Source organism: Cnephaeus nilssonii, assembly GCF_951640355.1.
Source record: "Cnephaeus nilssonii genome assembly, chromosome: 20".
Lineage (NCBI taxonomy): Eukaryota > Metazoa > Chordata > Mammalia > Chiroptera > Vespertilionidae > Cnephaeus > Cnephaeus nilssonii.
The window spans coordinates 10398543-10413521 of record NC_137091.1 but is presented as its reverse complement, the minus strand read 5'-3'; the positions used below and the strand labels follow the sequence as shown (position 1 = coordinate 10413521).

The 14979-nt window shown below is 51.1% G+C and overlaps 1 protein-coding gene across 3 annotated transcripts; it reads right to left on the bottom strand.

Moving 5' to 3' along the window:
- Positions 1 to 419: 419 nt before the first annotated feature.
- On the bottom strand, positions 420 to 14388 carry DHODH (dihydroorotate dehydrogenase (quinone)). 3 transcript variants are annotated; one of them, XR_013815207.1, is made up of 10 exons: positions 14202 to 14388; positions 12127 to 12339; positions 11047 to 11246; positions 8335 to 8417; positions 5352 to 5539; positions 4640 to 4753; positions 3642 to 3795; positions 3312 to 3471; positions 2103 to 2807; positions 420 to 1385 (listed from the first exon to the last, which is right to left on the bottom strand). XR_013815207.1 is itself a non-coding variant. In XM_079800329.1 (9 exons), the coding sequence occupies exons 1-9, from the start codon at positions 14220 to 14222 to the stop codon at positions 2753 to 2755; spliced, it is 1188 nt and encodes a 395-aa protein (XP_079656455.1). In that variant the 5' UTR covers positions 14223 to 14388; the 3' UTR covers positions 1318 to 2752. The 3 variants fall into 3 exon arrangements, 1 of the variants encoding a protein (XP_079656455.1); XR_013815208.1 differs by having other exon boundaries at positions 1319 to 1778; XM_079800329.1 differs by having other exon boundaries at positions 1318 to 2807.
- Positions 14389 to 14979: the final 591 nt, after the last annotated feature.

Sequence of the window (14979 nt, the reverse complement as noted above, 5' to 3'; positions counted from 1 at the left end):
GCTGTACCTGGCTGAGCCCCCAGCAACTCCCCTCTCTGCTAGGGAAGCACTGGGCTCCATCCACTATTGTAGGTTGTGACCCAATAGAGTCTGGCCAGTTGTGTTTGTATTTGTCTCTCTTTTTTTAAAAATATATATTTTTATTGATTTCAGAGAGGAAGGGAGAGGGAGAGAGAGATAGAAATATCAATGATGAGAGAGAATCATTGATCGGCTGCCTCCTGCATGCCCCCTACTGGGAATCAAGCCCACAACCTGAGCATGTGCCCTGACCAGGAATCAAACCGTGACCTCCTGGTTCATAGGTCAACGCTCAACCACTGAGCCACACCGGCAGGGCTGTATTTGTCTCTTGTGAGGCACCGGCAGGGCTGTATTTGTCTCTTGTGAGGCACAGGTGAAAAAGTCAGTTATCTGCATCTCCCCACATAGCACAGCCAGTGGGAGGAAGTCAGATCTCAACAAGTGATTGTTGGAAGAATGAATGAGTGAAAGAACAAATGCATTTAGGTCAGTGCTATTCTCTCTCTCTCTCATATCTGTGTGTGTGTGTGTGTGTGTGTGTGTGTGTGTGTGTGTGCATGCGTATGTGTGCTTTTATTTTTTAATGGTAACATCAGTTGAAATTCTGACCCAACCACAGTGATTTCTTTTAGGTCCCCAGACTTGGGACCCACACTTTTTGCTCTGTTGAGGTAGGAAGATGTCAATATTAAGATGTCTAGATCTATTAAGGACTCAAAATTCAACATCCAAGAGAATGATCGAAGCTCAAAACTCTGACCAGCTTCTCAGATTACCAAGGGCTGAAATGGTAGCACCAAGATTGCATGTCCTCCACATGCTCGGGGCAGGCCGAGGTGGGTGCTGACCCAGGAAATGCTCTGACCCTCCAGGCCCAGCTTCATTCCTGGGCCCACCAAGGCAGCCCTGGTGACTGACAGGCATAGGGGGTGCAGCCAGGTTGCCTTCACCTGCTGCAACTCCTTTTGTTTCCTGTGGGACAGTTTTCAAATGGAGTTTTCAACACCCAGGAAACCTCCTCTTGGCTGGCAAGAATGCAAGGAGTTTGCGTGTTTATTGCGTTTCCTCTCCTAAAAGCCCTGCCCTTTGGAGCTTCGCCCCCGTATTGCTGCCCAGGTATTACCCAAACCTGCCGTGTGCCAACCCCAAGTCACCGCCCCCGCTCCCGCACACACACCTCTCAGCCCTGGCCCCTGGTGTCCTCTTACCTGTGACAGGTCACATCCACTTTACTTCCCATATTTATAACCACAAGGTTCTTACAGAAATGCCCCCTGACTGCCAAGATTCATTCAACCCTGCAGGGTAGGTAACATGATAGTCTGAGGACAGTGTCACGGTGTGCTGCCAGAAATCTGCACCTGGAGGAAAGGGAAATCCTGAGAAACAGAATAACACATCCTACAGGTAAATACAAGATATCTCAATTTGGCTTTTTTTTTTTTTTTTTTTTACCGGAATCGAACCCGGGACCCTTGAGTCCGCAGGCCAACGCTCTATCCACTGAGCCAAACCGGTTTCGGCTGATTTAAATTTATTAATGAGGAGGTATTTTCCTAATAAAATAAAAACCAGAAAAAAATCTTTGGAAGAAAAACAGGAGACTGGCTGCCGGTTTCTTGGCAAAGAGTGAATGGGGAGGAGGCCCAGGTTGAGGCCGAGGTGAGAAGATGAGGCAACAGGACACGTTTTCGCTATTGCAGCTCCGTGCTTCTCCGCAGAGCTACCGAGAATCACACTGGAAATAGTCTGTCCTGAGGCGGTGGGAACAAAGGTGACTTTCTGTTGGCTGAGGCGTGCCAGGCACCAACAGCACTTCCCAGACAAGGCTAACACTTCTCTGCCCCTGCGCTTCCCAGCATTGAAGAGATTAGCGTTTCTCTTCGTATTTAGTTAACGACTATACCTCTTTAGTCTCTTGTCTCATATCTTCTGTGCCTGATGGCACCCACGTCACATGACACGTGACTCGAAGGCAGGGAAACAGCAAGTTCACCTCTTGTGACAGGTGAAATTGTGTGTTCCCAAATCGATGTGTTGAAATCCTAACTCCCCGATACCTCAGAGTGTGACCTTACCTGGAGACAGGGTCATTAGAGGTCAAGTTAAAATGAGGCCACCGGCGTGGGTCCCAATCCAGAACGACTGGCGTCCCGGTAAGAAGTGATCGGGACACAGCACTCAGAGAGAAGAGGCTGTGGAGACACAGGGAGAGGACAGCTACCCACAGGCCCTGTTCTTACAGCTTTTGTCTGAATTTGAAATGTTTGCAAAATCAAGTTAAAACTTAAAATAAATAAAAACCAAAAATAGGCCGTAAGCGTCAGGCTCTGGGAAACCCACTGCAGACCCAGACAGCAGAGGCCTGGAAGGCCCTGCAGTGCCGGAAGCCGGTGGACCTTCCAGAAAGAGCTGGGATTTATCCAGGGTTTAAATTGCTTTATTTTTTCCATGATCCCCCCGCTCCCCCAAATAGCTAATGTCCTTGCAATATTAAAGGATCCCGGGACTTGAGTCTGGAAAAGGTCCCGGATGCAGTTCGTTCTGGCAGGTGGCTGAAGAAAGCCTTGTGTTGGTTCTGGGACCCTCACAAGTGGCTGTGACCGTCCGCCGGGCCTCAGAGAAAGGGCTCCTGAGACACAGCCCTCCCTCTCTCGATCCAGCCACAAAGGCTCGCCTGACTTCGTGGGAAGAAGGGTCTGGACCGGGCTTCCCACCGACCACGTCCTCACCTCCGATGGTCTGCTCCAATGGCATCTGTGACGCTGGGAAAGCCCTGCTCCCTGGAAAGAGAAAGCAAAGCAAGTCCAGCAGGTGATGAAGGGCAGGCCCGTTCTTCCCAGAGCCCACAGTCACCGGGGCTCTACCTGCTCCATTACTGCACCTCCCACCCCTCTCCATCCCAGACACAGACCTCATGCCCCTACACTGTCTTCACCCAGGAATCCAGATCTGAACACCCAGGTCTTGGATCAGAAGGCGGGCGATTTTAAGTATGACAGCTCCCTGACATCAAGCCAATGTGACTGAATTGATGAGGAGAATGCCACCAGGACTCCGCAGGCCATACCCACCATTGCCTTGGGCGTTAATCTTGAATTTTTCAACACGGTTTGTCCTTCATCAAAGGAGCAACAGAGTAATTTTCCCCTGCATTCGGAGTACACCCACCCCTCAGATCCTTTTTGCATGAAGAGTAAAGACAGATCAATAAGACCCCCTGGATTTGAGTCATTCTGAATTGATACCACATTAATCTGTTTCAAGCCACACGTGGCCCCACTCACTTCAAAAGGGCCTCCAGCTCCCGCTTGACTCTGCCCACCACAGGCGGCCCCCAGTAGGTGAGGGCCGTGTACAGCTGCACCAGGCAGGCCCCCGCCTGGATTTTGTCCAGGGCGTCCTGCCCGCTGCTCACACCGCCAACCCCGATGATGGGGACTCTGCCTGTAGAGAAGCACAGGGAAACACCATGACGATGTGGGAACCAGGGACTCGGCTGGGCTTCAGCCTTCGGCCCACCTGCTGGCTGCAGCGGTTCAGGGAACGCCGTTCTGATCACAGCCCCAGAGCCCGAGCCACACACACACCCGAAGCCGCGGACACCGAATCCTTGCCTTGGGTGAGTGCGTACATCTCCCGGATGGTTTGCGTTGATAAGTCCCGGAGGGGCTTCCCACTCAGCCCTCCTGTTTCGGAGCGCAGGGCACCCTGGAGGCTGGCAGGGCGACTCACTGTGGTGTTCGTCACAATCAAACCATCGATGCCCAACTGCGGTGGGAGACAGAGAGAGCTATCCAGTCAGGGCACTGTCAGACTCGGAGAAGCTGCCCCAGGGGCTGAGACAGCAGGCAGCCAGGTGCCCACACCCACAGCCCCCGAATCAAGAACTACCCCAGACCTCACTCTGCTCATGAACAAATGCGTGAATGAGCCTCAACATGACGACAGCTGCTGTCACATAGTGCCCACCTACAGAGCTCCCCTGGGACAGGGTTATGACCCTAACAGCCCAAGGAGCGGCCCCGGGGAGTCCAGAACTGCCCCTTCTGACAATCCCATGGACTTCTGTCTGTCCTCGGTTGTATCACATTTATGAGCCCGTCCTTTTTCATCACTAGTCTACCAGTCTTGAAGGAGTAAGCGATGGAACCAGGATTTGAACCCAGGACTGCGGGGCTCAGTCTATTCCCACTCCTCTCCTTCGACACAGAGACCTGGTGTTAGACTGGAGAGAGAAGGAACACAGGCACGCTTCCGAGATACCGCAGGTCCAGTTCCCGCCACCACAGTAAGGCTAGCCCGCAATAAAGCGAGTTGTAATCCTTTTGCTGGTGGAGGGCCTGTGACGTGCAACAAAGCGAGGTATGCCTCTCGCCCACGCTGACCAAGGCGGGCCCAGGACACAAGCACAAGCCTGGAAGCCCCAGCTGGATGAGGAGGGAAGAGGCATGAGAAAAAGATTCATTCAAACATTTTTCAAGCATTCACTTTTTATTTTATGAATTAAGTCGTGACCAAACCAGCCCTCAGGATCACAGAGAGAAAACCAGAGGCTGCCGTCTGGGCGAGCCAGCAGGCCGAGCGGTCTCTGCAGCCATGAGGGCCCCCTCACCTCTCTCACCACACTGGCGATGTCCTCCTTGTCCTGGGCCGTGAGGTCGGGTGCGATCTTCACCAGCAGGGCCGGCTTGTGCGCTCCCTTCAGGGCATCCCTCTCCTGCAGCACCTGCGGCGACATGTGGCCAGAGATGGGGACCCCTGAGACCACACCTGGGGTTGCGCTGTGACCGGCAGCTCAGACCAGTGTATTTTCACATCAGCTCTCAAACTAACGCATGAGCAATTCCTCCTTCTCAGAAACACAGCCCTCAGTTATGCAATATTCCCCATCCAGGCAACACTCATTCCATTCTCTTGAACCAAGAAATCCCCAGGATTGAGTCCCTAATGTGGTCATGGGCATCGGCTAATATATTAGGGCTTATTTAGACTTTTGTTCCTAAAAGAGATTAACAAGACCTTGTGATGAAAAGTCATTCAACTCATTCATTCGTTCAACGTCCTAGGTGCTACGGACAGCGTGGTAAATGAAATGTATGGTCCCTTTACTGTTGAACATGAGGGACAGAAAACTTAGAAATTAATTACTACTGAGCATAATCAGTGTTATGGTGGGGATCAGAGGCATAGTGAGGGGTCCTAACTGGTTGAAGTGTTAAGGACAGCCTTCATGGTGCCACTGAAGCTTGGCCCTGGAGAAGGAACAGGACAGGCTGGAGGAGCGGGCTTTGTATGAAAGCATTGCAGGAGATGTAATTTCCCACCTTGGTCAGCAGGTGGCGCAGCTCATCCTTTCCCTGAAGGCTCCGCAGCCCTGCCGTGTTGGGACTGGACACGTTCACTACCAGGTAGTCAGCCAAGGGGCCCAGGACTCGAACCCCCTCTGCGTAGTCCGAGGCAGCATCCACCGAGGTCTTATTCTTCCCCAGGTTTATTCCCAGGGGCAGCCCACCTGCAAATCCCCACACACCATTTCCTTGACATGAACAGCCTTATAGGCCCTCCACCTGCAATGTGAACTGCGAACACCAGCTGACAAATGCTCGGTGCTGCTGCCTGCTGACCAGGAAGCAGCTCACCATCTTTGTCTGCGTAGCAATGTTGGGGCAACCACTAAGACATTTTCCTGCATTGTGCCCTTATTCTTTTTTCCCCCCTCATCTGAGGATGTTTTTTCCATTGCTTTTCAGAGAAAGTGGAAGGGAGGGAGGGGGAGAGAGAGAGAGAGAAAGAGGCAGAGAGAGAGAGGGAGAGAGAAACATCCATGTGAGAGAGGAGACACATCGATTGGTTGCTTCCCATACATGCCCTGCAAATGCGCAACCCAGGTTTGCCCTTGACCGAGAATCAAACTCGGGACCCTTTAGTGCAGGCTGCCACTCTAACCACTGAGTCACACTGGCCTGGGCATGCCCTTGTTGTTTTTTTAATATATTTTATTGATTTTTCACAGAGAGGAAGAGAGAGGGATAGAGAGTTAGAAACATCGATGAGAGAGAAACATCGATCAGCTGCCTCCTGCACACCTACTGCGATGTGCCCGCAACCAAGGTACATGCCCTAGACCGGAATCGAACCTGGGACCCTTGAGTCCGCAGGCCGACGCTCTATCCACTGAGCCAAACCGGTTTCGGCTGCCCTTGTTGTTTTAAAAAATTAATGAAAAATGGAGAAATTTGGAATACAAATACTAGTGATAAAAAAGGTAAGGCTCATAAATGTAATACAACCGAGAACAGACAGAAATCAATAGAAATGTCAGAGGGGCAATTCTTGACTCTCAAGGGCTGCTCACTGGACTTGGGTTGAATGGCTGGGTGTGCAGTTGTGAAGAAAACCCAGAATTAAAGACTATGTATAAAATATTGGAAAGTATTACTTTCAGTTGTCATGTAGATACATCATTGTTTTATCATTTCAGTTTTCTGAGAAGGGCCTCCCTCTATGACTGGGGTGACCACACAGCCCAGTGCTCCCAGGATAGCCCTGATCAGTCCTGTAGCCTGGGCATGTTATTAATTCACTCTCAAAAGTGTCTCAATTTGAACAGTAATACAACCACCTTACTGAAAAATCCATTGGATTAGCACATGTCCTGCATTTTGGACTTTCCATAAAACATATTTCAGTAACAGGCTTTGTATGAAAGCAAGGCGTTTTCTCCTAAAACACCATCTTATCTGCAAAGGCTAATGGTACGTCAGTGGTACCAGCTGCTTTTCCATCTGGTGGTTGGGAAAAAGACCCGAGACATCAAGTTAGCACAGAAAACTTGGGTCAGGTCAAGGAGGATCAAAGGACAACATCCCATCCTGCTGAGTACCTTCTCATACCCTACATGTAGCCACCCTTTTATCAGCAGCTTCCAAGTAAATGACATTTGTGTAGCTAATTTTGTGTGTGTTGGGTGGGTGTGGGGGGGTAAGGTTAGAACCCATTGGACAAAGGTTATACAACATGATGTCCTAGCTTTCCAAGTCTAGCCTCCATCCAGCCACGGGCATTTGTAAACTCTTTCTTTTTCCACACAAAGAAACTGGCTTGAAAGAGAGTATCGCTTCCACGTAGCTAACGGATCTTCCATTACTAGTCGTCTGCCCACACTGACAGAAACCGCTGAATTACTCTATCCCCGAGGGGCGCCACAGCCTTTGTCAGCTCCTGTTCCCTGGCATGGCACCGCAATAAGCTGTCCTCGGCTTCTAGCTGCTGGGAAGCTCCATGTGCAGAGCTCTGCAATGGGATTTTGCTTCACTCCAGGGAATGTTAGCGCCGGAGCACAGGTGAGAGGATGGGCAGGGGGAACGGGAGAAAGCTGGTACAAAGAGCGCTGTGCACAGCCAAAAGGAAAGGGAGGCAGGAAGGCAGGCGAGTGTCACAAACCATGGAGTTCCCAAACAGCAAGGTGTGTAGCATAGCAGGCTCTGGTTCTGTAAAGCCACAGATTTCCAAACAAGGGCACTTCCGACTCCCCAAACCACAGGCTGCTGACAGCCTCGGCCCTTTCAACCTCGCTCACCACCAGGATTCCTAATGAGACTAAACCTTCCCGGAAGGAGGGCCGGGAGTGACCCAACGAGGGGAGAGGCCGCAGCCCCATCGATGTTTCTAGCTCTCTATCCCTCTCCCTTCCTCTCTGTAAAAAATCAATAAAATATATTTAAAAATATATATATATATATTTTTTAATATATTTTAAAAAATAATTAAATAATTGGGAGGCGTGGGGAGGCCAACAGCACTGCGACCACCAAGCCATCCTGAGGGCCGGCCCAGCTGGGACACCCACAGGCCAGGAAGCGTTACCCCGAGTGGAGGAGAATGTCAGTAACTAACTTTCTTCTTCATGCTTCTCTGTGGTTCGCAACGCTCTGCAAATCACACGCACTATTTATATAAAGGCCGTAGGACAACGGAGCAGGACCAGGAGGTTGGTGCTGGCGCCTGCCCACCGCTTAGCTGCCGCTCAGATGGCACAGGCGCCACCCTGCTTCGCTCACTTCCAAACCGGCCCGGGGAAGATACAACATGGCTTACGTAACTTCGCTACATTGTGAAATTCTGTTAAAATCTTGGAAACTGTGGAACCAGGAAACCAGTACATTCCTCTAGCAAAGAGCCCTGAGTTCTGCAGTGTTCTTTTCAATTGCTCAATCACGGTTATGTCCCAGGGCTGTTCCTGATGTTTCTCCCACAGGTTGCCTTCCAACAAACGAAGGACGCCCCTCTCAGGCAGCCCCGCCTTACCTTCTGTGAGCCTGGCCTGCGTCTGCTGTCTGGCCCGTAGCCTGTGTTCCACCACCGAGAGCCCGTGACTGTTAAATCCGTATCTGTAACACACGCAGAGGGGGAACGGGCAAGGTTAGAGCCCTCAGCCAGAAGGCAGACTGCAGACATGGCTCCATGGCTGTATGTGTGACTTTTTTTTTTTTTAATATATTTTATTGATTTTTTACAGAGAGGAAGGGAGAGGGATAGAGAGCTAGAAACATCGATGAGAGAGAAACATCGACTAGCTGCCTCCTGCACACCCCCTACCGGGGATGTGCCCGCAACCATTGTACATGCCCTTGACCGGAATCGAACCTGGGACCTTTCAGTCCGCAGGCTGACGCTCTATCCACTGAGCCAAACCGGTTTCGGCTGTATGTGTGACTTTCAAAAACAGAAAAAAAAAAAAGTCAGTTCTTAAGACTTCCAAGGTCTAAATGCCCCTGGACTTCCTAGAAGATTTGTCAAAAACTGTCACACAGGGAAAGATTAAAATTTGCAAATGAGCCACCCAGCCATCTAACGCTGGATACAGCCCGGACTTGGCTGCATCCAGCCCCCACTCCTTACCCATGCACCCCTCCACCCAGTGGAGCCGTCACACTCTGACAACCCTTCTTCCCACCTCCTGCCTGCGCTCCATGAATGCACCTCCTGGGACCCATCCTGCCACTCCATCTCCCCAGCCTGTCTGCCTATTAAAATCGTCCCCTCTTCCTGGCCCAGATCAAATGCTCCCCAGCCTCAAATGATCCCTCGCCTCTTGGCACTCACTGAGCGCTTTGTACATCTCCTGGCGTGAGATGCATGCATAGGCATGCTTAAGTTCCCTCCTGGGTCGTCATCCTCTTGAGGACAGGGACATGTCCTCATCACCCTGCCACTAGACAATCCACAGAGGCAGTGACCTCATCTCTCTCGCTCATCTCTGTCTCCCCCGCCCCTCTGTGGGAGGCTGGTCTGATGGCCATCCCTCTCCCTGCCTCCCCTGAGACTGGCTGAAAATGGCAATGACTCTTCCCAGACCACTAGCAATTGAAGCATGAACAAGTGACTGGGCGTGGTCACTGAGACAGAAGGGGAGTCTACTGAGGAGCTGCTAGGACACCCCCATATCTCCGCTTCCTTTTCCCTTTCTGCTCTCGGATGTCCACATGGGAGGACGTAATGCTTGCAGCTGGGGTAGCTTACAAACACAGGAAGGCCCAGAGAAGTTGGACCAGAGCCTGACATTGCCCAGCTGCTCAACCATCCCTGGCAGTGCCTGCTACCCCTGTTATGAGAGGAAAATAACAGCAAGCGCCTATTGTTTTTTTGTTGTTTGTTTTTTATGTGCCTCAGGCATGAAACAGCTCTGGCCACCAACACGGGCTCAAGCTAGGATGAACTAAGGACTGTACCTCTGCCTTGCCCCTGAGTGATATCAGAGCAACACCACCAGGCAGGTGTCTCCTTGCCCAGTGCCAGGGGGACAGCGCCTATTGTTTAAGCGACTTTGCTACTTGCAGCGGAAAACACCTAACAGATACAGTGGCACATGCATTGGTTGACTGAATGAATAAACTCGTCCATTCATTCAGCAAGAGTTTACTGAGCACCCACTATGTGCCACGCAGAGCAAGGAGCTGAACCCACCGTGCTCCAGAGCACAGGCTCTCCTCTCAGCCACGTCTCATCTAAGGGTTCCGCGAGCACCGTCACCCTGGTACCTGCCGGGACTTGGACGTGCTGGAGATACCGACCCCAGCCCGCCATGCAGCAGGAAGATCAGTACTGTGATCTCCAGTGCTGGAAAGCTCCCCGGAAACAAGCACACTACAGCGGGAAGCGGCAGCCTAATCAGCTCCCCACAGGTCATCTTCCGGAAGGCCATCGTGGCCCCAAAGAGCCCCCCGAAACCTCCCCTCGGAGGCTCTTCAAAACTCTGTTCCCAAAAAGCAGGAACGCTTCACTTTCTGGGCTTGCTGCACTGAGACTGCGAGGGATGATGAAGAGAAGGACTTGCCCACTCTAGAAGGATCTCTCTTGTTAAAATGTCCAGCTTACTAAAGCTTGGGGCGGGGCTGTCCAACACAAGAGCCATAGCTACACGTGCCACGGAGCACTTGAACGTGAAGGAAGACACACACCGGATCTGGAAGACTTGGTACAAGGAAAAGTGGGTCAATGGCTTATTAATCATTTTGATGTGGATTATATGATAAAACGATATTTAGATTATATTAAGTACCTAATTAAATAACAATATATATTACAAACACCTAAATAGAATATAGTACTGAGATTCATTTCACCTATTTCTTTTTACTACTTTATCATAGCTATCAGAATATCTTAGGTTACCTATGGGGTTTGCATTATATTTCTACTAGACAGCGCTGGGCACGGGCAATGGAGTGACAATGTGGGAAAAGCATAAACTCGACAGTCAGATAAGCCGAAACCTGTACCCAAGCTCTCCTGCTTGTGATCTGGTGGCTGTAGCTAAGTTATGTTGTTCTCTGAGCCTCAGTGTGTGTATGTGCTAAACCGAAACCCTAAAACCTGCTCCTACACCTGGCACCTAGTGGATGCTCCACATGGTTCCTGAAAATGACAGAAAAATGCCTGCATGACAGACAGAAAAAACATCCGAGGTCCCTGCCGCCGGGAGAAGGCGGCCCTGTCACCCCTGAGCTGCTCACCTACCTGTTAATGACGGCTTGGTCCTCGGGGAGGCGGAAGACTCTGGGCCTGGGGTTTCCTTCCTGAGGTTTTGGGGTAACGCTGCCTATCTCAACAAAACCAAAGCCCATCTTGTACAGTCCGTCCACAGCCTCCCCATGCTTGTCAAATCCTGCGGCAATTCCCACTGGGTTTCGGAATTTATGGCCCAGGACTCTCACTTCCTAGGGAGAGGGAGACAAAGTCAGAGGTACACACGGCTGGACCGGTGGTTCTCAGGGTGTGCCCGGCACGCCGACATCCGATTTCCGGGGGAGCTGGTCAGACAGCGCATCTTCCGTCTAAGGAATCGGAATCCTTGGGGGCCAGCGGGGCAGAATGGGGGCTCTGAGCCAGTCTGTCTCTAACAGTGCCCTCCAGGCGATTCTGACGCCTGCTGGACTTCAAGACCACTCGGCTTTATCGCCCACCAGCAAGAGTGAGGAGAAAAACAGGGTTTCCACCACGGTGCAGCAGGGTGAGGACGCTGTCTCTTCTAGTGACGGTCAACAGTCACCCTTCTTACCCGCTGTCCTTGGTGGGGAGAGTGGCTTGCTGGTGTCAGCCCCCTAGTGAGTGCTATTCTGAAACTGTGTCAACCAGCAAAATCCTTGAATCAGCCTAGAAAGTCAGCCCCAGCTGCTTCCTCTCAGCCAGGCAGACTCCCAGGCCCCCGTGGGGCGTCAGACTCCTTCACCACCTCCCAAGGAATGAGCTGCTGAAGGGGGGGACCCACACACACTTCTCTCCATATTGGCGGTGTTTACATAGCTTTGTACCTCACCCAGCCGTAACCTCACTGCCTTCCAATTCCACCCCGTCTCCACAGCCCCCTCCTTACTCACTCCTGCTACCCTGGGTCCCAGGACTCTCAAACTAGCCGTTGGGATGAGGAAGGCTTAAAGCAAAGAGCACTCTAATTCCACAGTGCCTTCCAGTAGATGGAGGCGACAGCCTTTGTAATGGGGGCTAACCTGGGACTCTGCTTTTCAGAAGGCTCGGCCCCCCTGTGTGAGTGAGGGGATGCTGACCTTGTATTGCACAAGGTGTCCCAAGGGGACCTACCAGCATGTCGGAGTCTTGAAATGTGACGCGAGGAAGGAGCCCCAGGGAGGTGACACGAACAGCCAGCCTGTGGGCTGACTCGGGGTCCAGCAGCCCCTGCAGAGTCGGCATCAAGTGTTCGGCGTAGAAATGCTCATCCCCCGTGGCCGTCAGGTAAGAGGCAAAGAGCAGTCCTCCACCCCCCAGGATGACCAAGGCATCCTGGGCCCGCTTCTGGGGGGGAAGCACATTGGCCCTCAGAGCCAGGCTGCAGCACCTTCTCTGAGCCCTTTAAACCCACACACACAGACACAGTGACATCTGCATGGAGCAATGCCCCTAGCTTTCTGCCAGCACTGGTCTCCTTCCTTTCCCAAATAAACACAAAAACTACCTCCCGCATTGTCATATGCACTGGCTTTCCCAGGAATACAATGACCTTGTAAGTTGAGGGCCTGTGCTAGTTTGCACAGAACGTTACCAAGAAGTGTTCCCTGTTTCAGAAAATCCCAGCAGGAATGGTAGGGTGCTTTGCTTGGGCTGTTTGACAAACATCCCTGTGGCACTAGAATTTCTAAGCAGAGGCTGAAACACTTGACTATTTCACTATCTAGGTGTCATGCCCTACCATTTACACACTGAAATGCATATTATTTTAAATTACTTTCATTTCTCTTTTATATTCCAATTAGGACATTATAATGACTTTTAAAAGTTACACATAGGAAGATTACATTATATATAAATTCCATCTCAGAATCATAAAGGGAGTTGCAAATTTTTTTTTAAAAGGAGCATCAAGTATTATTAGGTCAAGAACCACTCTCCCAGAGGAGGGGGTCAATGGGGGGAAAGAGGGACATATGTAATATTTTCAACAATAAAGATAAATTTTTAAAAAAGAACCATTCTCCTAGTTCAACCATGGTTCATAATACTTTTCTCTATCACTGCCAGATGCTGAGTCATTCATTCATTCATTAATTCAATCATTCATAGATGGGCTAATCAGTGAGTCCTTGCCTTCTGGGGAATACAATCTCATGAGGAGACAGAAACCAATGATCATGTAAATGTGTAACTGTACACCTGCTATGACAAAAAAGGTATAGGGCCATGGTCAGCAAACTGCGGCTCGCGAGCCACATGCGGCTCTTTGGCCCCTTGAGTGTGGCTCTTCCACGAAATACCACGGCCTGGGTGAGTCTATTTTGAAGAAGTGGCGTTAGAAGAAGTTTAAGTTTAAAAAATTTGGCTCTCAAAAGAAATTTCAATCGTTGTTCTGTTGATATTTGGCTCTGTTGACCAATGAGTTTGATAGGCCCTATATACTATAGGGTAATAGGAGAACCAACCTAATCTCAGAGGTGGAGAAAGGCTTCCTCGAGGAAGTGCCACTAATATTCCAAGGATAAACGGGAGTTAACTAGGAGGCAGTGGGGGAGGGGAAAGTGCAAAGGCTCTCTCCCGGCAGAGGGGAATGAAATTCTCCCCAGGAATGGGGGGAGGGGAAAGGCTTGTCTGGAACCGAGGAGTAAAAGCATGGCTCAAAGAGAAGTTGGGAAAACAGGCAGAGATCTTGGCCAGAATAAAGATTTGGGTTTTGTTCAATGGTCACATTTGCCTTTAAGGATCATGCCTAGCTGTTAATGTAGATCAAGTATTCGTTGTCTTACTTCTAGTCTCCAGACTGTAGGAACGCCCCTTAATGTCAATCAACAAATATCAGCACCGTTCCAGGGAGCCCCCGCCCTAAAATCCTGTCTAGAAGGGTTGGGAGCATGTCTTGTAACCTCACTGCACGCTGGAAGCTGCACTCAGTGCCAGGCGGTCATGCAGTCACTGGCCCACGCGCGCTGACAATGTTTGGCGACCGCGCTGACACACACGTGCCTTTTACACACACAGACCAAGTGCATGTGTACAAATGCACACGCACGAGCCTTTGCAGAGACACACACACGTGCCAGACGGGCCGACGCTCTCGGAGCGGCCTCCCGTGCACACCTCGCCCCGGCCACCCCTGCAGTCCCCCCTAGCCCTGCCCTCGCCGGACTCTTCCGCGCCAACGCGACAGACCCAATTTCTACACTCACTTTCAGCTGTGTCCACGCCATGGTCCTTTCGCCACTGGGCCCGCCTCTGGCTCGTTTCCATTGGAGGAGGTGGAGGGACACCTCTAATCCCCGCCCCCGGAGCTGCCAATTCACCAATTGCCGGGCAGGGGGGTGGGGCCGGCGCACCTGGGCGGGGGAAGGCCGCGCTCCGCCCTAAGGGTCTGGTTGGACAGTGACAAGCGCGGGCGCGCGCGCGCAGTCGCAGCGGCCACGCCTTTTCCGCCTGCTCGCCCGCCCGACTTCCGGCGTCCGCGCCGGGCGTGTAGGAGGTGCCTGTGCACTGAGGTTGACAGCTGAGCCGAGTTCGTCTGTGGTTCTGCAACCTGGAAGAAAAAACCACTTATATGTTGGTTCTTCGGTTCTCAGCGACACAGTCACCAGTTTCTTGATCTTTTCAGTGGTATGCTTGTGCTCTAGATAGAGCGTGTGTCAGGCGCTGTAAAAAAGGGTTGAAATGAATTGCACCGCTGGGTAAAATACCTGTGTAGACTTCAAAGAAGATTCCATCAATTCAGGTTTCACTTAAAAATGCCTAAAACGTATGGATGTTTGTATATATGTACGTATGTTCATGAGGATGTTGGAAAAATTAAGGCCATGGTTGACTTTATAGTTGGAAGTATCCTGCCCCGAAACCGTTTCACTGCAGCACAGACTTGGCGGACTTCTCTGCTCAGAAACCTTCCTAGCATTTGAATCATTTCAAAAATCAAGAAAACTGGCTCATTTCGTAATTTCAGTTCTCACTGCTCTCTCC

Coding starts and splice junctions, on each gene's coding strand:
- DHODH (XM_079800329.1), bottom strand. CDS start 14,222: ATGGCGTGGACACAGCTGAAA. Junction 11,247..12,126: donor TTCAAGACTCCGACATGCTG/GTAGGTCCCCTT, acceptor CCCTCTCCCTAG/GAAGTGAGAGTCCTGGGCCA. Junction 2,808..3,311: donor GAGCTGGAGGCCCTTTTGAA/GTGAGTGGGGCC, acceptor TTCTCTTTCCAG/GGAGCAGGGCTTTCCCAGCG.